The following is a 23,600-nucleotide window of genomic DNA, read 5'->3' on the forward strand; positions in this document are numbered from 1 at the left end:
TAATAATAATAATAATAATAATAATAATTTCATTATTTATACTCCGCCCATCTGGCTGGGTTTCCCCATCCACTCTGGGCGGCTTCCAACAGAATATTAAATTACAGAATGATGGGGGTGGAGACGCTCCTTCAGGTATACTGGGCCGAGGCCGTTTGGGGCTTTAAAAGTCGGCACCAACACTTTGAATTGTGTTCAGAAACGTACTGGGAGCCAGTGTAGGTCTTTCAAGACCAGTGTTAGGTGGTCCCGGTGGCCTAACTTCCAAATCTAACGTCCAAAGCCTTTTCCAGTCCGTCATTAATATATTATGGTCCACATCTTTCGCCAATTTTATCATAATGCAATTTACCTGGTCCTCTTTAGTGTCCCATTCCAAAAGCAGATCGTTCATTTTTGACAGCAGTTTTGTACTACCTTCTACTATTCCTCTCTGAAATCTTGACACTTGATAACTAAATCCTTTCTTTTTATGATTTTTAAAAGTTTCATTTAGTTGTAAATATTGTAACCAGTCTATTACATTTTCTCTTACTTCTTCAAAGTCCTTTAATTTTAATTGGTTGTCGGTTTCTGTTAACAGCTCTTTATGACTATGAAAACTTTTATGATCTTTTGCCTTATGATACCATAGATAAGCATGCCTGGCGTTGCAGTCTTCAGGCTTGGGGACAAGATGGTGCCTGGATTTTGCACCAAGTTCTATCCATAAGCCCCACTGAGTTCAATGGGATCTATTCTCAGGTCTGTATTGTGCAGACCATGCCGGCCTTACGAAGTGGGGAGAGGAGTAAACAGAGGAAATTGGAACCACTGGAAAGGTTTATAAATGGGGTTTCTGTTGGGAAGGGGCTGCCCCATTTGTGCTTCTCGAGGAGCAGGAGAATCCAGTGAGAGCCAGTGTGGTGTAGTGGTTAAGAGCGGTAGACTCGTAATCTGGTGAACCGGGTTCGCGTCTCCGCTCCTCCACATGCAGCTGCTGGGTGACCTTGGGCTAGTCACACTTCTCTGAAGTCTCTCAGCCCCACTCACGTCACAGAGTGTTTGTTGTGGGGGAGGAAGGCAAGGAGAATGTTAGCCGCTTTGAGACTCCTTCGGGTAGTGATAAAGCGGGATATCAAATCCAAAGTCTTCATCTTCTCTTCTTCTCCCCTGCAGGGCCTCTGAGGCTCCCTTTGTTTCTTCCTCTCTCCCAGGACCCTGCAGCTTGTGGTGGCTCCTTGACTCCTCAGGAAGGATGAAAGAGATGGATCCTGCAAAGCTAGCAAGGATGGAAGGGGGAAGATGGACAGTTGACCTGGTCAGGTTGTCTCCTGCATCCCTCCTCACAGCCTCTGAGCGTTCCCTCCCAGGGACCTCTGAGATATCTGGTGAGTCCCAGGGGAGGGGAGATGGGGACATGGATGGATGGAGCCCTAGAGGCATCGGGGCTTGCTCAGCCTGGGGGTGGGGGGAGGCAGGCGGGTGGAGATTGAGAAGGTGAGCACCTTTTTGGGCTCCACCACCTGCCTGCCTGCGCCTTTGCCATCTGCAGGGAATTTGAGCTAGGAATACATCACAGCTCCCCGGCCACCACGATGTATTGGCAGGTCAAAAGGTCTAATACCAGTGCCGTGACCTGAATGCCCTACCAATGTCAAAAAACTTACCGCTCCATCACACAGCAGTAGAAGCAACGACTTTAAAGTAATGTGATGCTGCTTTGCAGTTTGAATGCAGATGGGGCCTATGCTGTGTGTCGCCCTTTTCTTTTCTTTTTGGAATAACTTTTTATTTCCTTTTAAAAACAAGGAACATATGAATAATAAATGACACAAACATGTAGACCAGGTCGTCTCATGTCATTTGTATATCTCAAAACTAGCAGAATAAATTTGCAGGAATGGCTATAACATATGGTTCATCATTAATGGTCAGTGTATGAGTTCTGGGTTCATGAATTGGTTTAAACTGGAAAACAAAAACGGGAAGCAGGAGAGAACAGAGAGCATTCAACACCACATAGCTGGTTGTCTATTCAGGAGCTCTTCGTGGTTGTTGTACTTAGATTAAGATTAAGGAGAGCCAGTGTGGCGCAGTGGTTAAGAGCGGTGGACTCGTAATCTGGTGAACCGGGTTCGCATGTCCGCTCCTCCACATGCAGCTGCTATTAATGTTAGTTTCTGAGGTAAAACGTGTCATTTTACAACTCTGCACCTGTCTTTCTGGATTATTCATGGTTTTCTGGATTTTGTGGGACCCAAATCCATTTTCTGTAGTCTTTATATGTGTGGAGGTTGCCCTGGGTTGTTTGACCCTTGAGAAACATAGCTTTTTTCTCCTAGAAAAGACTCCACAAGATTCTCTGTTTAGAGTTTAAACGGAACACATTACATTACTTGATATACTAAAAGACGTTTACATTTGCTTATATCTAGTATATCTATATCTATATCTATATATATTCTTTATTGATTTAGATTATTTCTACATTTATCCCATTCGTTATTCAAGACAATAAGCTACACTCAAAAAACCAAAATAATTCAATATCAAATAATACTGCTACATGAGGTATGAAGAGTGAATTACAAGTGCTTCTATATATAAGGGACTTTACAGACTTTTTCTGAGGCACATAGCAGCATAAAACAGGCAGCAGGTGCTCTCACGGAAAATCTCTCTCTCACTCGACAGTTGAGAACAGACCTAACTGAAAAAACGGCCTTCTGGAGTGACAGTCACCCTTTCCATAGCAACTTGGAGGCAACATTCACACACCGAGTTGTTAGAGAAGTTGAGGTAATTTCTGTCAGGTTTGGGTTTCTGTTTTAGCCTCTGCCCGTTTTTTAAAGAGAAGACCAATGTTAGAGTTGGAGTGGATTTCATGATTGTGGCAACAAAAATCCGTCCTAGAAAAGAGCCAGACTTTCTGAACCTCTGGTTCTCAAAAATACCTCTGTGAATGCTGGTTGACAAAGGCCATGACCTCTGTAGAAAGACCTCACATCTTCTGTTCTTCCTCTTTGACAAATGTTCATTAGCATTGTTCCGTAATTGGGGGCTCCATTTCTTCCTGAGGATTTAATAACTTTCTGTCTTTGTTGTAGGTGGTGATGAATTGGAAATGAAGAATGGGGGAGACCATGACAAAATCCACACAGTGGAGAAGCCATATCAAAATTGGGAGTATGGAGAGAGCTCCAGTCAGAGTTCCCATTCCCATCAAAGAACTCACAGTGGGAAGAAATGCTATCAGTGCTTGGAATGTGGGAAGAGCTTCAGTCAGAGCAGCAATCTCACTTCTCATCAAAGAATTCATACTGGAGAGAAACCCTATCAGTGCTTGGAATGTGGGAAGAGCTTCAGTCAGAGCAGCAATCTCACTTCCCACCAAAGAATTCATACTAGAGAGAAACCCTATCACTGCTTGGAATGTGGAAAGAGCTTTAGTCACAGCCAAAGTCTCACTTCCCACCAAAGAATTCATACAGGCGAGAAACCCTATCAGTGCTTGGAATGTGGAAAGAGATTTAGTCAGAGTGGGGATCTCACATCCCATCAAAGAATTCATACAGGGGAGAAACCCTATCAGTGCTTTGAATGTGGAAAAAGCTTCAGTCACAGCACCCAACTCACTTCCCATCACAGAATTCATACAGGGGAGAAACCCTATCAGTGCTTTGAATGTGGAAAGAGCTTCAGTAAGAGCAGCAATCTCACTTATCATCAAAGAATTCATACTGGAGAGAAACCCTATCAGTGCTTTGAATGTGGAAAGAGCTTCAGTCAGAGAACACAACTCAATTCCCATCACAGAATTCATACAGGGGAGAAACCCTATCAGTGCTTTGAATGTGGAAAGAGCTTCAGTAAGAGCAGCAATCTCACTTATCATCAAAGAATTCATACTGGAGAGAAACCCTATCAGTGCTTTGAATGTGGAAAGAGCTTCAGTCAGAGAACACAACTCAATTCCCATCACAGAATTCATACAGGGGAGAAACCCTATCAGTGCTCGGAATGTGAGAAGAACTTCAGTCAGAAGGACAAACTCACTTTGCATCAAAGAATTCATACTGGAGAGAAACCCTATCAGTGCTTGGAATGTGGAAAGAGTTTCAGTCAGAGCACCCATCTCACATCCCATCAAAGAATCCATAGAGGGAAGAAACCCTATCAGTGCTTTGAATGTGGAAAGAACTTCAGAAGGAGGGCAGGTCTCATCCACCATCAAAGAACTCATACAGTGGCACCTCAGGTTAAGAACTTAATTCGTTCTGGAGGTCCATTCTTAACCTGAAACTGTTCTTAACCTGAAGCACCACTTTAGCTAATGGGGCCTCCCGCTGCTGCCACGTTGCTGCCTCACGATTTCTGTTCTCACCCTGAAGCAAAGTTCTTAACCCGAGGTATTATTTCTGGGTTAGTGGAGTCTGTAACCTGAAGCGTCTGTAACCTGAGGTACCACTGTACAGGCCATGAAGCGTATTAGAAATGTGGAAACAGCTTCTCTTCCAAGAGGCGTCTAGCTTCCCATGAAGAAATTCATGTGATTGAGCAGGTGGTTGCTGAAGAACTTCAGGCATGCCTGGAGGATGGGGACCATTTGGATCCCTTCCAATCGGGAATCAGGCCTCATATTGGGACTGAAACTGCCTTGGTTGTGCTGGTTGATGATATCCGGCACGCTAGGGACAAAGGTGAAAGCTGTTTCCTGGTTCTGCTGGAGCTCTCAGTGGCCTTTGATACCATCGACCATGACATCCTTCTGCACCGTCTTCAGGGGCTGGGAGCTGAGGGTTATACAGTGGTTCCACTCCTTCCTCCTGCGCCGTGTTCTGAAAGTGGGGGGCGGATGAGTGTTCAGACCCCTGGGCTCTCACTTGTGGGGTGCCTCAGGCTTCTGTCCTCTCCCCCATGCTTTTCAACATCTACATGCAGCCGCTGGGAGAGATCATCTGGTGGTTTGGGCTGGGTGTTCATCAGTATGCACATGATACTCAGCTCTAACTCTCTTTTAAATCTGAACCAGTGAAAGTGCTGAAGGTCCTGTGTGAGTGTCTGGAGGCGGTTGGAGGATGGATGGCAGCTAACAGATTGAGGTTGAATCCTGACAAGACAGAAGTGCTGTTCTTGGGTGACAGGGGGCGAGCTGGTGTTGAGGACTCGCTTGGACTACTGCAACACATTCTATATGGGGTTATCTTTGAAGAGAGCACATAACACCGGTCTTGAAAGACCTACATTGGCTCCCAGTACATTTCTGGACAGAATTCAAAGTGTTGGTGCTCACCTTTAAAGCCCTTAACAGCCTCGGCCCAGTGTACCTGAAGGAGTGTCTCCACCCCCATCCCTATGTCTGTACACTGAGGTCCAACTCCCAGGGTCTTCTGCTGGTTCCCTCACTGCGAGAAGTGAAATTACAGGGCCTTCTCGGTAGTGGCACCCGCCCTGTGGAATGCCCTCCTACCAGATGTCACAGCTCTTTCAGACATCTTCTCCTCTCCTCCGGTCACTTTATTATCCTTTCTTCTCTCCAGCCGCATGGCTGCATTCCAGTGTCTCATGTTACCTCATCCGGCCAAGGCTTAAACCCACCCACACCATATAGGGTCATCACTGCCCAGAGGAAACACAACTCCTTTTAAGGTCAATACATCCCAATACATTGTAAGGCACGGACATGCAGGTCACTGGGTCAGCAAGACACCAGGTGGCACTACAAACCTTTGCCATGACTTCCTGGCTCCCACATGCCCTCTTTCTTTATATTTTAATCAGAGCCATATGTCGAGCGCGATAAGCGACTCTTGTGACTGGAGAACCATGCAGTACATACAGAAATTAAAGAAGGAATACATTGTATATAGCAACACAAAATAATGCAAATAACTACTATAATAATCACTATAATCAATAAATGTCGAAGCCAACTTCCATCCGGAAGCTAAGAATATAAGAATTCTGATTCCAAGCTGCATGGTAGGCTTCCTTTCTAGTTCTTTAGCCATGCACTGGTATCGCTTCTATAGCACTGAGATTGGTCACTGTATGTTCCTGTAAGAGAACAAGAGCTATTAAACATGAATTTCAATGTATATTGACAGTTTGGATATATGCCCCATGATTCTTCCCCTCTTTAATTTGAAAACAAATGGGGGCAGGCATACATACCCAACATTTAGAAGCATGCAATAAACTAGTAAGCTTAATCATATCTTGTACAAAAATATTATTCTTCCATATCTTTTGATAATTTTCACCCCTAAAAGTCTTATTCAACAACACTGTTCTTATAGTTCGAGAGTGGCTGAGCCGTGAATACTGCCAGCCAGTGTAGGATTCAGGCAACAGCTGCTTGCCAGCCAATAAGGTGAAATATGGTGGTTTCAACTGGACCGTGTCGTCTGCTTCTCTTCCTTGTATAATGGTGCAGCAAAAGATGACAAGGCAAATGGTTAGGAAGCACTTCCGCAGTTGAAGGGACTTGCCATGGCTGCACGCATCGAGCTAGAACCCATAAAGGCTTGTCCTCGACGTCCACTGCCGCGTACCCTCGTCCCCACGTGATCAGCGGGACAGGTCCATGCCATGCGGGATCAGGCAAGCGTCGGTATACCACCAAGGGGTGGGGCAGTGCCTCCTCCTTCCTAAAATGCAATTCCGTGGGAGTATGGGTCCTAGTATTTGGATATAAGAGAATGTTAAGCACAAAAAGAACTTGGTGAACAGCTGAAGGAATGAGTGCTGTTGGAATGCTTCGGCCGCCAAGCTGTTTTAGCAATAGTGTTTTGAACGTCAGGTGCGCCCTTTCCACTATCGCTTGCCCTATGGAGTTAAAGTGTATACCATGAGTTAATTTCACATTCCACAACATACAATTTTCCGAAAATGTTTTAGAAATATATGCTGGACCATTATCAGTTTTGATACGCGTAGGTTTACCCATGACTGAGAAACAGCGGATAGTGTGCTGAATGACATGCCGAGCTGTTTCCCCCCTCATGGGCGTAGCCCATATGAATCCAGAGTGGGTGTCCACCATGAGGTGAACCTTGGACAGTGGAGCCAACACAGGTGTGTGTGTGACATCCATCTGCCAACACGCCAATGCAGACGTGCCCCTAGGATTGACAGCATCAAAAGGAATGGCCAGCTGAGATTTAGAACAAGAAGCACATTGGGAAACTATATCCCTAGCTTGGGCCAAAGGAATAGAAAACTGCTTAGCCAATGCTTTCGCAGGGAGATGAAAGGTATTATGACCTAGTATAGCATCAGAAAAGAGAGAAAAGGCAGAAATGTTCTTCAGAGCTGAATCTGCTCTTGAATTTTCCCTCTGCTAAATACCCTGGGTGTGATGTGTGGGAGCGAAGATGTGCAACATAATAAGGGAACTCTCTGTGCTGAAGTAAGGCTTGCAGGGCGAGAAACAAGGAAAACAAGTCAGAATCCAAGGAAGGAGTTATATAAGATATTGGTAAAATAGCAAAAAGGCGATATACATACTGAGTATCCACAATAAGATTGAAAGGTTGAGTAGGAAAGGATTTAAAGGCAAGAATCACAGCCGCTAGCTCTGCTCGCTGGGCAGAAGACTGTGGAGGGGTAAATAAACTTTTCCATTTTCCTCCCTCTTCCCATGTCACCACCCCCCTATTTTTCGTTCCATCCGTGAAGAGGGTTAGTGCAGAGGGGAGAGGTGTGAGAGACAAGGGGTTAGTCAAACCATAGGTGACCTGTGTCAGGAATGTCAAACGGTCATCCTTAGGAGGATTAAAAATGATGACCTATAAAATCAGCCAAAACAATTTGCACGGCAGCATTTGTGATCAATAAATGCTGCTGTTCAGTCTGTGAAAAAGGCATATAAATTGATGCAACATCAAAACTGCTCAAAGCTATAGCACGTGAACGTCCTTTGATAACAATTGTCTGATGTGGATTCAATTACTGAATAATGTTCTTCAAAGGGGTATGAGGTAAATGTAACCATTCTATAATGCAGATAGTCTTCTTCTTGTCCGTCTGAGCATATAAATTTCCTGTTGACAACAATGGTGTAGCAAATACTGCCAGATGCAGCTTGTGTTCAGCACCTCTAGGTGGCGCATGCGGAAAGGTTTCAATGCTTCATCCACAAAATGCTGGCAAAGTGTAGGGGAGTTCCGCATGCTGTTGTGGCAGAACAACCCACTGATATCGCTGGGTGGATTGCAAATTGTTATATACTGGCAATGTAAAAGCAAACTGTTCCTGTCTGCTGGATCCAGTGGGATGAAAATGATTCAATGTGGCCAAAAATCAATTGTTCAGAAATAAGCTGTTCAGAAACGAGATGGTGCCATTGCTACGGTTTTTTCTTTTGGTGGAGGCCACTGTTCTACCCACACTGAGGTATCAGTGATCTTGGTTTGCCACGCTGGAAACGCTGTATCGATGGCTACAGGCTGGTTTTTATTTTGCGCTGCTGCCAGCAAATGAGCCTTGTGGGTGGCTGTACCTACAGACTGGCAAATGCGTAGCATCGTAGTGGCAGGAAGGTGTATAATCAGTTGTAATGCAGCTTTACAATCCTCATTGGCATTTTCAAAGGCCAATTGTTTGATAATTATTTGTTTGGCTTCAGGATTTTCAATTTGGCTACTCACTGCTGTAATCAGCCTGTCCATAAAGGAAGAATATGATTCTCTAAGTTCTTGTCTGATTGAAACCCATGTAGTCTGAATACTGGTGGGTTCCGGGATTTTTCTCATTGCTTGTTTAGCAGCAAGAGCAGTATCCCTCAATAAGATCTGCAGCAGTGTGGCTTGTACTGAAGCCTGAGCAAAGGGCTCACGCCCCATCATGGCATCTATGACATCTGCGAGGGTAATATTAGGATTATTCCCTCTTGCTTGTTGCAGTAAAGCAGGAGCATAAGCACCACAGGCAATTTCCCATTCGTGAGCAAACAATACACCAGCTGATGGGGGTAAAACTGTACATTGCAAAGGGGTAGCTGGTTTTGCTGCTGCTGAAAGAGCAGGGTCATTTCCAGCCAGACCACGGTATTTTTGCAGGATTGGGTCCTCTGGTGAGGAACTGCAGTCTGGAGGTTTGGGATCTGGGGCTGCAGGCAAAGTGAGGGCTGGAACACATGGCAGGACAGCAGGCTGAATTAAAGAAGCTGAAGCTTGTGTTGGCAATGCAGCCATGGAGATATTTTTTGGTGATAAAGAACCCATAGCATATCGAACCTTGCACCATGCATTTAAATTCCGAACACCAATGCTGGGATGCCCATGAAAATGTGTTCCAATCTTATCCCAATGTTTTAATTCCCAAGTCCCATCTGCAGGAAACCAGGGGCAATGTTCATCAATTGCCAGAATGAGCTGTATCAAATCTCCCTCAGGAACTTCCAATTTCTTGCAGGAGAGGAGAAATTTTAAGTCTTTTTAAAAATTCTGTTGGGGAGTAGTCAAAGAGCTGCCCATTTTTCTAAAATCAATATTTAAGGGATCGACTCACCATGGATCCGAAGATGAATAGCGCTTGCAACCCTTGCCGGACGAGGTAAGTCGATGATATCCACTGCTTGGATCAAAAATCTTCTAGTCTGGCCTCAGACTGTTTGCTTCAATCTTGCTTCTTAGCTCTCTTTTAAAAACCTCAGTCGTATCTTTTATTCAGCCTCACACGGGGCACCACTTGTGGCAGTCCAGCTGTTCCAAATGGCTTAATTCAGTATAAAATAAAGACGCAGAGAGCTAGTATTTTTTCATGTACTGAGGACAGCTCTTTCAGACATCTTCTCCTCTCCTCCGGTCACTTTATTATCCTTTCTTCTCTCCAGCCGCATGGCTGCATTCCAGTGTCTCATGTTACCTCATCCGGCCAAGGCTTAAACCCACCCACACCATATAGGGTCATCACTGCCCAGAGGAAACACAACTCCTTTTAAGGTCAATACATCCCAATACATTGTAAGGCACGGACATGCAGGTCACTGGGTCAGCAAGACACCAGGTGGCACTACAAACCTTTGCCATGACTTCCTGGCTCCCACATCACTGAAACTTTTTTCCATCCTTCGTGGGCTTAGTTCGTTCAGGGAATCATAGAGTCGGAAGGGCCTGGATGGTAATCTAGTCCAAACCCCTGCAATGGGAGAATCTTAACTAAAGCATTCATGACAGGTGGCTGTCCAACACTCCAAGGAAGGAGAGTCCACAATCTTCCAAGGTGAGGGAGTCCGTTCCACTGTCAAACATCTCTTACTTGTCGGAAAGTTCTTCCTGACATTTAGTCAGAATCTTCTTCCTTGGAACTTGAATCCATTGGATCTGATCCTACCCTCCAGAGCAAGAGAAAACAAGCTTGCTCCATCTTCCATGGGACAGACTTTTAGATATTTAAGTTGCTCTATCACATCTCCTCTCAGTTTCCTCTTTTCCAGGCTACACATACCCAACTCCTTCAACCGTTCCTGAGACTTGTTTCCAGACCCTTCATCATCTTGGTCGGTCTCCTCTGCACATACAATCTTCTTCAATTGTGGTGCCCAGAACTGGACACAGTATTCCATATGTCTGCTGATCGAGGCTAAATAGAGCAGTACTATTCAGCCTTGGTCAGGCCACACCTAGAATATTGTGTCCAGTTCTGGGCACCACAATTTAAGAAAGCCTCTCCTCACAGAGGGGAGGAGTTGTGAGCGGGAGCTGTTTCCCGTGTCGGCAGGGGGCGTTCCGGCCCCTGCCCAGCTGGCCCGGCTGCCACATCATGCCCCCTGGTAGCCAACCAGTCAGGTGGAGGCTTGGGGGTGGGGTTTAGCCGCTCAAATGCTGCAGCGGCAATGCTTCCCTTTCATTGCGCTGCTGGTTTTCGTCAGATCAGCCACACACCATAGCTTGGTTCTTGACCTTGCTATGGACCTGTGGTTGGTTGCCTTGGTTGCCGAACTGGCTAATTGGCACCAGCCACTTGGTTTTTCTCCTACCTCGTAGCAAATCTTCACAACTTTTTGGATATTGGCGGTTAGGCATTGGAATATGTTTGCGTATTGGAGGGCAGGGTGTGGCCATCGCCTACCTCTGCACTTTATGGGTATTCCGGTAAAGGAATCTGGCGGTCGTGGATCCTGTCCGACGCCCTTGTGGTGGCTAGGGCCATGGCATGACCCCCGGTGACATCAGGGGGAGCTTACAGTTGTATTTGCATCAACAGGCTCCTCCTACTGGTGGTTAACCCTTGTTAGACTCACCCCTTCCTGTTGTTTTATCCAATGGCTAAGCCAATACCTCTCACGTGCTGTAATCAATAAAGTTGTGGCCTTTTTTAGTCCATTAACCTAATAAGGTGAAGGAAAGGATTGGACCCTGATTAATAAAATACACACGAGGCTTGGCCAGCAAGACTCTGGGAGGAAATGCCAATAATAATCAGCCACACCCTGGCCCAGGTCCCTTTTATTAACAACTCTTAACACAGCTATTGTAAGAACCAATCAGATTTCCTCTGAGCATTTCAAAAAATCCCCCACGTGGGACAAAGTCAGATCAGAGAAATCCTTTTACCTACAAAGAAACTATTTCCTACTTGAGCATGCATATGTGGTTAAGCTAAATAAACAGGAACCAAGGAGGAATGCATTTAGGAAACCCAGAGGTCATAAACCTATAGGAAAGAAAGACAGTATTTACCATCTCCTTGTGAACTCTCTTCCTGGCCCTTAAGATTTACCTAAAGATTAACAAAATCTACATCAAAGCTACTTTCTGTCTTTATGTTCTGAGGATGCCCAGTGAAGCAACTGGTTTGTGTTTTAGAATGCTATACGTGACTGTCAGGCAGTGAGAAAATGGCAGAGGTGCAGAGGCTTGTGGGATTCGATCAGAAATCCTGTCAAATGGCTCAAGCCCAGTCAAAGCAATGCGTTCATTGCTGACACAATGGCTTTCTACATTTTCCATAATTCCTCATAGCAACCCCACCTGACCACCACAATGAACTGCTGGAGTCATGTTGTGTGGGGGAGAGACACCGCATCCTGACACTTTCATCAAGGTGCCTCCTGGGTAAGCTTAGTCGCCATGGAATAAGAGAAGAGGTCCTCTGGTGGATCAGGAATGGAAGTTGCAGGAAGCAGAAAATAGGTTTAAGTGGATAGTTCCTTCAAATGGGGGGCTGTGGTGCCAGATGCTCTTGACCAAAAGCTCGCAAGAACAATCTGGCCACATCATGTTGCACCAACGAGATTCTGGACCAGACCCAAGGGCAGCCCCAGAAAGAGTGCATTGCAGCAGTCCAGCTCCAAGTTTTCCAGTGCTCCAGTGGTCAGGCCATTCCTGTTCACAAAGAGCCCTAGAGGACACGTGGGTCTCTAGTGACAAAGGCGTATCCAAGAGTACCCCCAAACTATGCATTTGCTACATAGGCTTAGGATCCAAGGCCATTATTGTTAAAATGAATTAATTGTAAGTAAAGAACCCTTTTTCTGTACCAGTCGGACTCCTGAGTATTTTATTTTACCTTTTTAGTCATGCTAATGTGTGAATGAGACTGATTTTGAGTGGTGCCATGGCTGTTGCCCTGTGCCATGCAACATATGAGTGGGCCTCCCTGCCTCCACCGTGCCGCCAGGTAGGAGAACAAAAGCCAGAGTTGTCTGAGTGGGTGGAGCTGGAAGCAGGATGGAAGTTGGACGCACAAAGACGTACATGCTCTGTGCTGGATTCAAAGCAGTGACTAATGCAGTGCTGATGCTCCGTGGAGGATTAATGCGGTGAAGCCCTGCTACCTATGCTCAGGTTGCATACGCAGTGGTACCTCGGGTTAAGAGCTTAATTCGTTCCGGAGGTCCGTTCTTCACCTGAAACTGTTCTTAACCTGAGACACCACTAATGGGGCCTCCCGCTGCTGCCGCCACGCGACTTCTGTTCTCATCCTGAAGCAAAGTTCTTAACACGAGGTAATATTTCTGGGTTAGCGGCTCCTCCTGGGCTCCTGCCTTGGAGGAGGAGAGAGCGGGGCTCCGCTTGTGCTCGGCTTGCCAAGGGTTAAAAGGCACAGAGCTGGCTTTCTAGAGAGGACAGGAAGTGGAGACGTGGGGGGGGGGAGCAAGGTCCTCCGAGCAAAAGCCCCTCCCTCGCCATTCCGTCTCCCTCTCTCTCTTGCAAGAGCTGCCTGGGGGTGAGTCTCGCCTCCCTCTCCCTCCGGGTGCGATGGGGAGAAGGGGCTGCAGGGGAGGATGCCTGGGGGGCTGGTCAGATCATGCATGGGGGGCGCCAAACCGGGGGGGGCGCGGGGGCCAGGGCTCTGCCCCGCTCTTCTTGCTTGCCCCGTTGTGGAGGGGGAGGGGGTCTTGGAGGGGGGAGCCTGCAGAGAGAGCCCTGGAGTCTCGATCAAGAGCTGAGGAGGAGGAGGAGGAGGAGGAGGAGGAGGAGGAGGAGGAAGGGGGTTCTTCCTCTTGGCCAGCATCGCTACTGTGTCTTTTCTCCTGGCAGAAACTGCTACATTTTTAGCAGGGCGGTGAGAGCGAGATCTCTTATTATTGGATCGCTTTTCTAACGTAGCTCAGCTTTTTTCTTTCTTTAATCAGTTTGGTCGTTTATACGGATGTCAGCCTCCAGGACGTACTTTGTATACCAAACTATATAGGAAACTATATCTGGTCTAGGGAACTATGCCCCACAAATAACCCAGAGATGCATTTTCAATAAAAGCACACATTCTGCTCATGTAAAAACACCAGGCAGGTTTGGAGTACATTCAGTGGCGTAGCTTGGGTTGTCAGCACCCGGGGCAAGGCAAGTAATTTGTGCCCCCTAAACCCGTGGATTTGCGCCCCCTAACCCGTGGATTTGCGCCCCCTAACCCTAACCCCCAGATGTTGCGCCCAGTGCGGCCAGCCCCCCCTGCACCCCCCACGCTACGCCACTGAGTACATTGTCAGGAGCAGGGGTAGGCAAACTAACGCCCGAGGGCTGGATGCGGCCCAATCGCCTTCTAAATCCGGCCGGCGGACGGTCCAGGAATCAGCCTGGTTTTTCCATGAGTAGAATACAGTGGTACCTTGGGTTAAGTACTTAATTCGTTCCGGAGTTCCGTTCTTAACCTGAAACTGTTCTTAACCTGAAGCACCACTTTCGCTAATGGGGCCTCCTGCTGCTGCCACATCACCGGAGCACAATTTCTGTTCTCATCCTCAAGCAAAGTTCTTAACCTGAGGTACTATTTTTGGGTTAGCGCAGTCTGTAACCAGAAGCATTTGTAACCTGAAGCGTATGTAACCCAAGGTACCACGGTATGTCCTTTTATTTAAAATGCATCTCTGGGTTATTTGTGGGGCATAGGAATTCGTTCATTTTTTTCTCTCTTCAAAATATAGTCTGGCCCAGCACAAGGTCTGAGGGACGGTGGACCGGCCCATGGCTGAAAAAGGTTGCTGACCCCTGGTCTATAGCTATCCTTCTGGAGCCAGAGAGGATAGTCACTTTCCAGGGCACCATTTAAGATGTAGAGGTTTAGCCTGAATGCTGTTTGAGCCAAGCAGATGCCTGCAAAGTTTGATTTCTGATCTTTGGAACAACGGGTGAGGAGGAATCCACTGGCTTCACGGTTGGGAGGAGACCATTTGTGCTGTGCATAAAGGGCATGATCATTAGGGCCCAATCTGGCATTGAGGTCCCCTCCTAAAACTCCAGATGCCTTTGGGTTAAGCAAAATAAGGTCAGTTGTCTAAATTTCCCTTTCAACCCACAAGTCTCTGATCTGAGATTTCTGCCTCATTGGGGTCACATCAGCGTAAATTACCAACAGGGCCTGGTGGCTGAATTGTATCAACACTGCCCTGGGTTATGACTTGAATGAGGGGAGAGGGCTTGAAATGGCACGTAGGGTAGTGGAGACTAAGACCCCCAGGCCCCCTTTCGCTCTTCCATGCTTTACCCCTAGATCTGCCCAAGTTGAGAATGAATGAAATCCGTTGAGTAACAGCTCATCCGCTGTCCACTTTTCCAGGATCATTATGGCACAATGGTGGGAGAGAAAGTCTTTAAAACAAGGATCTCTGCTGGATGCAGACCACCCGGGGCATTCCAGGATAAAAGCTAGGTCACTTGATTGTCACACAGTTGCATTGTGGGTAATTTTTGCAGGAGCAAGAGCTTCGCATTGGGTTGAGATGGTTGTAACTGCGTCTCCTTCTGTGATGAGGGAGAAGGTGCTGAAACATCATGTTCCTGCTCCTCTGTTCTAGCGAGGAGACTGGGAGAATCAGTGCAGTGTGGTCAGCAAAATGTGAATTCCAGGCAAGCAGGGCTGTCATCTCTTCAGCAGGGGAGACTTCCTTTCACTTGTCCGAGGAGAGGAGAGGGGAACTGTTTCTCCCTGCGAATCGAGTTCCCTCAGGGCCAGGTGGGACTTCTGAGATGGGGAAGCACATGGGGCTCTATTTCCAGGTTGGGCTTCTTCAAGTGCTTGTCAGAGGTTCCTTTTGCTTGCAGGGCAGATTCTTTGGGGAATCAGCCCAACTTGGGGTTGTAAAGATTCCTTGTATAATTCTGGTATACAGGAATATTCAGAAGAGTCACTCTCTGCATCACTTCCACTATTATTAGTAAAGAACTAGGGTGATCCTGCTGGGAGTACAAGATTCCCGATGGCTTCGCTCACAGGGGTCATAGGAACGTGCAAGCCCACTCATCACAACAAGGTATTGATCCAGCGAGTGAGAAGTACATTTTTGCTAATTTAACCGGGGTGTCAAATACCACCTATACATCATATTCATGTAGTTCTCCTCCATTAAGGTACATGCAGAAAAATTCAAAACTATAATAATAAAAATAATTTATTATTTATACCCTGCCCACCTGGCTGGGTTTCCCCATCCACTCTTTGTGGCTTCCAACAGAATATTAAATTACAGTAATCTATTAAACATTAAAAGCTTCCCTAAACAGGGCTGCCTTCAGATGTCTTCTAAAAGTCTGGTAGTTGTTTCTCTCTTTGACATCTGGTGGGAGAGCATTCCACAGAGCAGGTGCCACTACCGAGAAGGCCCTCTGCCTGGTTCCCTGTAACTTGGCTTCTGGCAGGGAGGGAACCGCCAGAAGGCCCTCGACACTGGACCTCAGTGTCCGGGCAGAATGATGGGGGTGGAGACGCTCCTTCAGGTATACTGGCCCGAGGCCGTTTAGGGCATTAAAGGTCAGCACCAACACTATGAATTGTGTTCGGAAACGTACTGGGAGCCAGTGGAGGTCTTTCAAGACCGGTGTTATGTGGTCTCGGCGGCCTAACTTTCAAATCTAACTTCCAAAGCCTTTCCCAGTCCATTATTAATATATTATGTCCCATATCCTTCGCCCATTTTATCATAACGCATTTGACCTGGTCCTCTTTAGTGTCCTATTCCAAAAGGTGTTCGTTCTTTTTTGACAGCAGTTTTGTTCTACCTTCTACTAATTCTCTCTGAAATCTTGACACTTGATAACTAAATCCTTTCTTTTCATGATTTTTAAAAGTTTCATTTAGTTGTAAATATTCTTTTTTTAAAAAATAAATGTTTATTGAAGTTTTACCAATCAAAAAGTTCATCATTTCATATAAATCAATCCATTAGATAATGCCCACAGAAAAAACAAAAAACAAAAATATATAACAAAGAAAAAGAAGAGAAAATAGAAAAATCCACTTTTTAAATTTACAAAGTTCCATGTCCCTCTGTCCTGACCTCCTCACATCTCTCTTTTTTGTGTTCCTCTTTATTCCAATCAAATTCAGCAAGTTCAAACCCTTGTTCAAACCATACTTAAAATTATATTTTTCCAGTTATTATGTCCCAAATTTCCCTTATCTTAGCCCATTCCTCATCTTACATGCTATGACATAATATTATTCTGTTCGTAGCCCCCTTCTCCTTTTTAAAATTCTTCTTTTCATTAACTTTTAACCAAATCCCACATGCCCTGTTACCTTCACTTCCCACATCATGTTAACACTCAGACATTTTGCAATGTTTTTGTAAATAGTCCTTAAACTTTTTCCAGTCCTGTTCCATCAGTTCTTCTCCCTGGTCACGGATTCTGCCAGTCATTTCTGCCATCTCCATGTAGTCAATCACTTGCATCTGCCACTCTTCCACGGTGGGTAGATCTTGTGTCTTCCAATACTTGGCGAGAAGTATTCTTGCTGCAGTTGTTACATACATAAAAAATGTTCTGTCTTTCTTTGGCACCCATTGGCCAACTATGCCCAAAAGGAAGGCCTCTGGTTTCTTAGGAAAGGTAAATTTAAATACCTTCTTCAGTTCATTATATATCATTTCCCAGTAAGCCTTAACCCTTGGGCATGTCCACCAAAGGTGAAAGAATGTTCCCTCAGCTTCTTTACATTTCCAGCACTTGTTGTCAGGCAGGTGATAAATTTTTGCAAGCTTAACTGGGGTCATGTACCACCTGTAAATCATTTTCATAATATTCTCCTTTAAGGCAATACATGCCGTAAACTTCATACCGGTGGTCCACAACTGCTCCCAGTCAGCAAACATAATGTTATGACCTATGTCCTGCGCCCATTTAATCATCGCTGATTTTACCGTTTCATCCTGTGTATTCCATTTTAACAGCAAGTTATACATCTTTGACAAAATCTTAGTTTTTGGTTCTAACAGTTCTGTTTCCAATTTTGATTTCTCCACCTGGAAGCCAATTTTTTTGTCCAAATTGTAGGCCTCTCTTATTTGATAATAATGAAGCCAATCTCGCACTTTGTCTTTTAATTTCTCAAAACTCTGCAGTTTCAAACTGTCACCTTCTTGCTCCAAAATTTCCCAATATTTTGGCCATTTGGCCTCCATATTGAGCTTTTTCTGGGACTTAGCTTCCATAGGTGACAGCCACCTTGGGGTTATTTTCCAGCAAATCTTTATATCTTGTCCAGACATTAAACAGAGCTTTCCTGACAATATGGTTTTTAAATGCCTTATGTGCTTTAACCTTGTCGTACCACAAATATGCATGCCACCCAAAAACATTATTGAAACCTTCTAAATCCAGAATGTCCGTGTTCTCAAGAAGCAGCCAGTCTTTTAACCAGCAAAATGCTGCTGATTCATAGTACAATTTAAGGTCTGGCAGGGCAAATCCACCTCTTTCTTTTACATCAGTTAAAATTTTAAACTTTATTCTGGGTTTCTTGCCCTGCCAGACAAATCTAGAGATATCTCTCTGCCACTTCTTGAAACAATCCATCTTGTCCAAAATTTGCAAAGATTGGAACAGAAATAACATTTTTGGCAAAACATTCATTTTTATAGCTGCGATTTGACCCAACAAGGAAAGCTTCAAATTAGACCAAATTTCTAAATCTTTTTTCACTTCTGACCAACATTTCTCATAATTATCTTTAAATAAATTCAAATTTTTCGCAGTCATATTAATCCCTAGGTATTTCACTTTCTTAACCACAGTTAAACCTGTTTCATTCTGAAACCTGTCCTTTTCTATTGGTGTTAAATTCTTCTCTAATACTTTCGTTTTTGACTTATTTAATCTAAATCCTGCCACATGACCAAATTCTTTAACCAATTCCAAAGCTCTTTTCATACTAGATTCCGGCTCCTGTACAGTCAAAACCAAATCATCTGCAAAAGCTTTCAATTTATATTGTTTAGCTCCGACCTGTATTCCTTTAATAGACCGGTCCCTTCTGATCATGTTCAGCAGCACCTCCAGGACCGAAATAAATAGTAATGGAGAGATAGGGCAGCCCTGACGTGTTCCTTTTTCTATCATAAAGTCTTCAGTCACCACATTATTTACTATCAATTTTGCTTTTTGTTCTGAATAGATTGCTCCTATACCATTTTCGAACCCCTGTCCCACTCCCATCCCTTTAAGATTTTTCTTCATAAAACTCCAAGAAATATTATCAAAGGCTTTCTCCGCATCAATAAAAACTAACACTGCTTTCGTATTAATATTCGTTTGCAACAGCTCCAAAATGTCAATTATGTTCCTTGTGTTGTCAGATAAGTGTCTACCTGGAAGAAAGCCTGCCTGGTCCTTGTGTATTACTTCAGCTAACACTTTTTTAAGTCTGTTAGCTAAAATGTCTGCAAAAATTTTGTAATCCACATTTAAAAGGGAGATGGGACGGTAGTTCTTTAGTTGTGTCTTTTCAGCTTCTGTCTTGGGTATCAATGTGATGTATGCTTCTTTCCACAATTCAGGCGCCTTCTTCCCTTCCATAATCTCATTGCAAACCTCCTTTAATGGTTGAATTAAAAATTCTTTCAAAGTCCTATAATATTTGGAGGTTAATCCGTCCGGTCCTGGAGATTTGCCCAATTGCATATTCTGAATGGCACCTTCAATTTCTTGTTCTGCAATTTGATGATTCAATATTATTTTATTTTCTTGAGATATTTTTTGTAATCCATTGGTTCTTAAGAATTGGTCTATATCAGAATCTTTCTGCGGCCCTTGCGTATAAAGTTGTTTAAAATATCTCTGGAAACACCTTCTAATCTCCACTGGGTTCTGTATATTTTTCCCGTCAATCTCAAGATTTGTAATCGTATTTAACTTCTGTCTTTTTTTCAACTGCCACGCCAATAGTTTTCCACATTTATTAGCTGACTCAAAAGTCTTTTGTCTCATTAGCTTAATTTTCCATTCTACTTCCTCATTAATCAATTTCATATATTGTACCTGATGTAGCTTAATTTCTCTTAATATCTCTTTTGAGTTTGGTTTAGCTCTTAGCTTCTTCTCTCCTTCTTTTATTTTCTCCAAAATTTTCCCTTTTTTCTCATTTTGAGATCTCTTTTTTATTGCATTCTGTTGAATCAGGAACCCTCTCATAACCGCTTTGCTTGCATCCCAGATTGTTCTTTTTTCGACCGTAGTTTTCAAATTTACTTCGAAATAGTCTCTCAAGGTCTTTTGGGCCTTCCTTACAATATCTTGATTTCTTAATAAGGTGTCATTCATCCTCCATCTGAAGGAACCGATGGGTGTTAGTTTCATTTCCATCTTTACAGCATTATGGTCGGAGCAGGTTTTTGGGCAGATTTCCACCTTTTTTATCTTAGGTGCCAGTCCTCTAGTTATCCAAATTTGGTCAGTTCTAGTCCATGTCATTTTGGCTTCAGAAAAGAACGTTCCTTCTCTACCTAGGGGGTTTTTGGTCCTCCAGATGTCAATCAAGTCCATATTGTCAGTCAATTCAAAAAAAGTTTTTGGTAGTCTGCCCTCTTTCGTTACAATCTGTCTTTGTGCTTTGTCCATGTTCGTAGAGACCACACCATTCATGTCTCCCATCATAATGATATTATTGTAGTCCAAAAAGTCCATCAATATCTCATGCAGCTTCTTGTAAAACTCCGATTTCCCCTCATTTGGTGCATAAATCCCTAAAATCAAAAATTTTTCTCCTTGAGATTGAATTTCTATTGCCAAAATTCTTCCCTGTTCATCTTTAAAAAGAAATTTTGGTGATAGGCTCTCTTTTGCATAGATAACCACTCCTCTCTTCTTCACCTTATCTGATGAAATAAATTCTTGACCTAATTTTTTATTTATTAACACTTTCCTGTGAAGCCTAATCTCATGTGTTTCCTGCAAACAAATTATGTCCAATTGTTCCTTTTTTAATAAATGAAAAATTTTCCTCCTCTTTTCCGGGGAATTCAGACCGTGAATATTCCAACTTAATAGTTGCAGAGACATGTTGGGGTGGCTCTATTTTCCTCCTGTTGCACCCAAAAGTGGCGTCTCCTTCTCAGGATCCTTCAAACCCCCAGGTGTAGGTATCAAACTTAATAGTCCAGGTCCCAATTCACTTGACTCTTCTTCAATCCCTTTCTGAAGGTCTTCTCCGTAGTCCTTCAAGAATTTTTCCTTGTCTTCCACAGATTTGATTTTCACTTTTTTCCCTCTAAAGGTAAAGGATATCCCCTGGGGGAATTCCCATCTGAAGATAATCTTGTTGCTCCTCAATAGTGTCACCAGATCTCCGTAGTTCGCTCTAAGCTCAAGCAAATGTTTCGGGATGTCCTTATAAATTTCCACCCTTGTATCTTTGATCTCTAGAGGCGTCTTGAAGTGCGCACTCAGAATCTTATCTCTTTCTTCCTTCGTTCTTAGGGAGATCAGACAGTCTCTCGACTTAATCTTCCTCCCTCCCTTTCCCAGTCTGAATGCACTTACAATTTTAAAGTCCTTTTCTTCTTCCAGAGACCAAAATTCTGTAAATTCTTTTGTAAGGTAGACAATTAAATCTTCCCTCTCAAGTTCTGGAACTGATCTGATTCTCAGATTATTTTCTTTATTTTTTAACTCAATCATAGACAGAAGTGCCTGATGTTCCCCTATCTGTTTACGCATAGGTTTAATTTCTCCTTGAACTTCCTCAACTTTCTGCTTTGCCTCCTCAGCTATTTTACGATTTGCAGTGGTGTCTTCCACAAGCTTTCCAATAGTTTGCGCATTTAAATTCACTTGCTGGGTCAAATTGTTAATACTGGCAGTATTTTGGTCTATCTTGGCTGACTGGTCAGTCACTTGTTTGCTTAGACCCTCCAATTTTTCAAAAATTTTATTTAACACTGTAGTAAAGTCCCCTCCTGAGGCCATTCCTTCCGGCCTAGGTTGTTCTAAATCTTCCTCTTGTGCCACAGGAATCGTGGGAACAGATGATCTGCGTAGCTGAGAAGTTAAAGTGGTCTGCAATGTTTTGGCTTTGGCTGATCTTGTCTTTCCACTCATCCCCCTTCTTATCTATGCGTCAAGGTCAGTCCCACAGTCTGCCTTTGTCATGGAAATCCCCGAATCCACAGATGGAAAATTCCCCCAGTAAGTTGTCAAACCTGGATACTCCACTAGAGGGACACTATGTTCAAAAAATGTTCAGAAATGTCGCAGTTTGTAAAAGTTACAAAGCGCCCTCGACAAGTTAAACAATGGCCAATTGCCAAAAAACCTTCAGACTCCTTTTAGGTCCATTAAATTTCCACAGAGTTGCTCTTTAAAAAGTTAACATGTCCCAAAGAAATGCGACGGGTTCGCGTCTCCGCTCCTCCACATGCAGCTGCTGGGTGACCTTGGGCTAGTCACACTTCTCTGAAGTATCTCAGCCCCAGTCACCTCACAGAGTGTTTGTTGTGGGGGAGGAAGGCAAGGAGAATGTTAGCCACTTTGAGACTCCTTCGGGTAGTGATAAAGCGGGATATCAAATCCAAACTCTTCTTTTTCTCTCCTTCTTCTTCCCTGCAGGGCCTCTGAGGCTCCATTTGCTTCTTCCTCTCTCCCAGGACCCTGCAGCTTGTTTTGGCTCCTTGACTCTTCAGGAAGGATGAAAGAGATGGATCCTGCAAAGCTAGTGAGGATGGAAGGGGGAAGATGGACAGTTGACCTGGTCTGGCTGTCTCCTACATCCCTCCTCACAGCCTCTGAGCGTTCCTCTCTAGGGCTCTCAGAGAGATCTGGTGAGTTCCAGGGGAGGGGAGATGGGGACATGGAGGGATGGAGCCAGAGAGGTTTTGGGGCTTGCTCAGCCTGGGGGTGGGGGGAGGCAGGCAGGCGGGTGGAGATTGAGAAGGTGAGCACCTTTCTGGGCTCCACCACCTGCCTGCCTGCCTGCCTGCCTGCGCCTTTGTTATCTGCCTTTGTTATTTGGGACTTTGTTTGAGCTAGGAATACATCACAGCTCCCCGGCCACCACAATGTATTGGCAGCTCAAAATGTCTCATACCAGTGCCGTGACCTGAATGCCCTACCAGTGTCAAAAAACTTACTGCTCCATCACACAGCAGTAGAAGCAATGAACTCTGCATAAGGAAGTCAAGGAGGAGAATCGTGGGATCATGGACCCTCTCGGTAAAGCTCCCCGTTGGATCATAAGATCAGTTTTGAAATTCCATACATACCTCTATGTGCTGAACCTCCAGTATTTTGATGGAGACCAGCAGCATCTGCGATTCTAACATCCCCACCATGAACCCTGAATAGAAGGAGATCAACTGTGAATGTTCTTTGTCTAGTCATGCCTTTTTAAACAATGACCAGGTTTGTCTGAACTGCCCAGTAACTTCAATGTGTTCCTCTGCTAATTCAGAGTGTTAAATTTGGATATGAAAACATCAATTCCCCCCCCAAGAGATCCTAGAATATACCGTATTTTTCGCTCTATAGGACGCACCCGACCATAGGACGCACCTTGTTTTAGAGGGGGAGAACAAGAAAAAAAAAATCTCCCCCTCTCTGCTCAGCGCCCCTTCAGCGAAGCGGCAGGAGAAACGGAGCCCCTTCCATTTCTCCTCCCGCTTGGCTGAAGGGGTGCTGCGCAGCTCTCCCTCTCTGCTGAAGCCAGGAGAGTCTTGCTCTCCTGGCTTCAGCGAAAGGAACCCGAAGCCTTCGGAGCACAGAGCGAGTTTCCGCTGCGCTCCAAAGGCTTCAGGCGGCTATCTCCGACCCTCTCAGTCTCCAGGCTTCAGCGAAAGCAACGCGAAGCCTCCTGAGCGCGGAGGGAGCGCTCAGGCTTCGAAGGCTTCGTGTTGCTATCGCTGAAGCCAAGGAGCCTGCATTCGCTCCATAGGACGCACATACATTTCCCTTTCATTTTTG

At 44.7% G+C, this 23,600-nt stretch overlaps 1 protein-coding gene and 1 long non-coding RNA gene across 2 annotated transcripts in view; both read left to right on the forward strand.

The window, feature by feature from the left end:
- Nucleotides 1–23,600, forward strand: part of LOC128409496 (zinc finger protein 883-like) — a 38,791-nt gene that overhangs the window by 6,165 nt on the left and 9,026 nt on the right. The window contains exons 2-4 of the mRNA XM_053380023.1: nt 1,159–1,370; nt 3,090–4,228; nt 15,379–15,384. Of these exons, the coding sequence (XP_053235998.1) occupies nt 1,238–1,370; nt 3,090–4,228; nt 15,379–15,384 (1,278 nt within the window). The 5' untranslated portion in view covers nt 1,159–1,237. The remainder of the gene's footprint in view (nt 1–1,158; nt 1,371–3,089; nt 4,229–15,378; nt 15,385–23,600) is intronic.
- On the forward strand, nt 13,123–15,360 carry LOC128409509 (uncharacterized). Its single transcript, XR_008329230.1, has 3 exons — nt 13,123–13,158; nt 14,357–14,697; nt 15,227–15,360. It is a non-coding gene; the product is annotated as an uncharacterized LOC128409509 (long non-coding RNA).

Source organism: Podarcis raffonei, chromosome 2 (genome assembly GCF_027172205.1).
Source record: "Podarcis raffonei isolate rPodRaf1 chromosome 2, rPodRaf1.pri, whole genome shotgun sequence".
Classification (NCBI taxonomy): domain Eukaryota; kingdom Metazoa; phylum Chordata; class Lepidosauria; order Squamata; family Lacertidae; genus Podarcis; species Podarcis raffonei.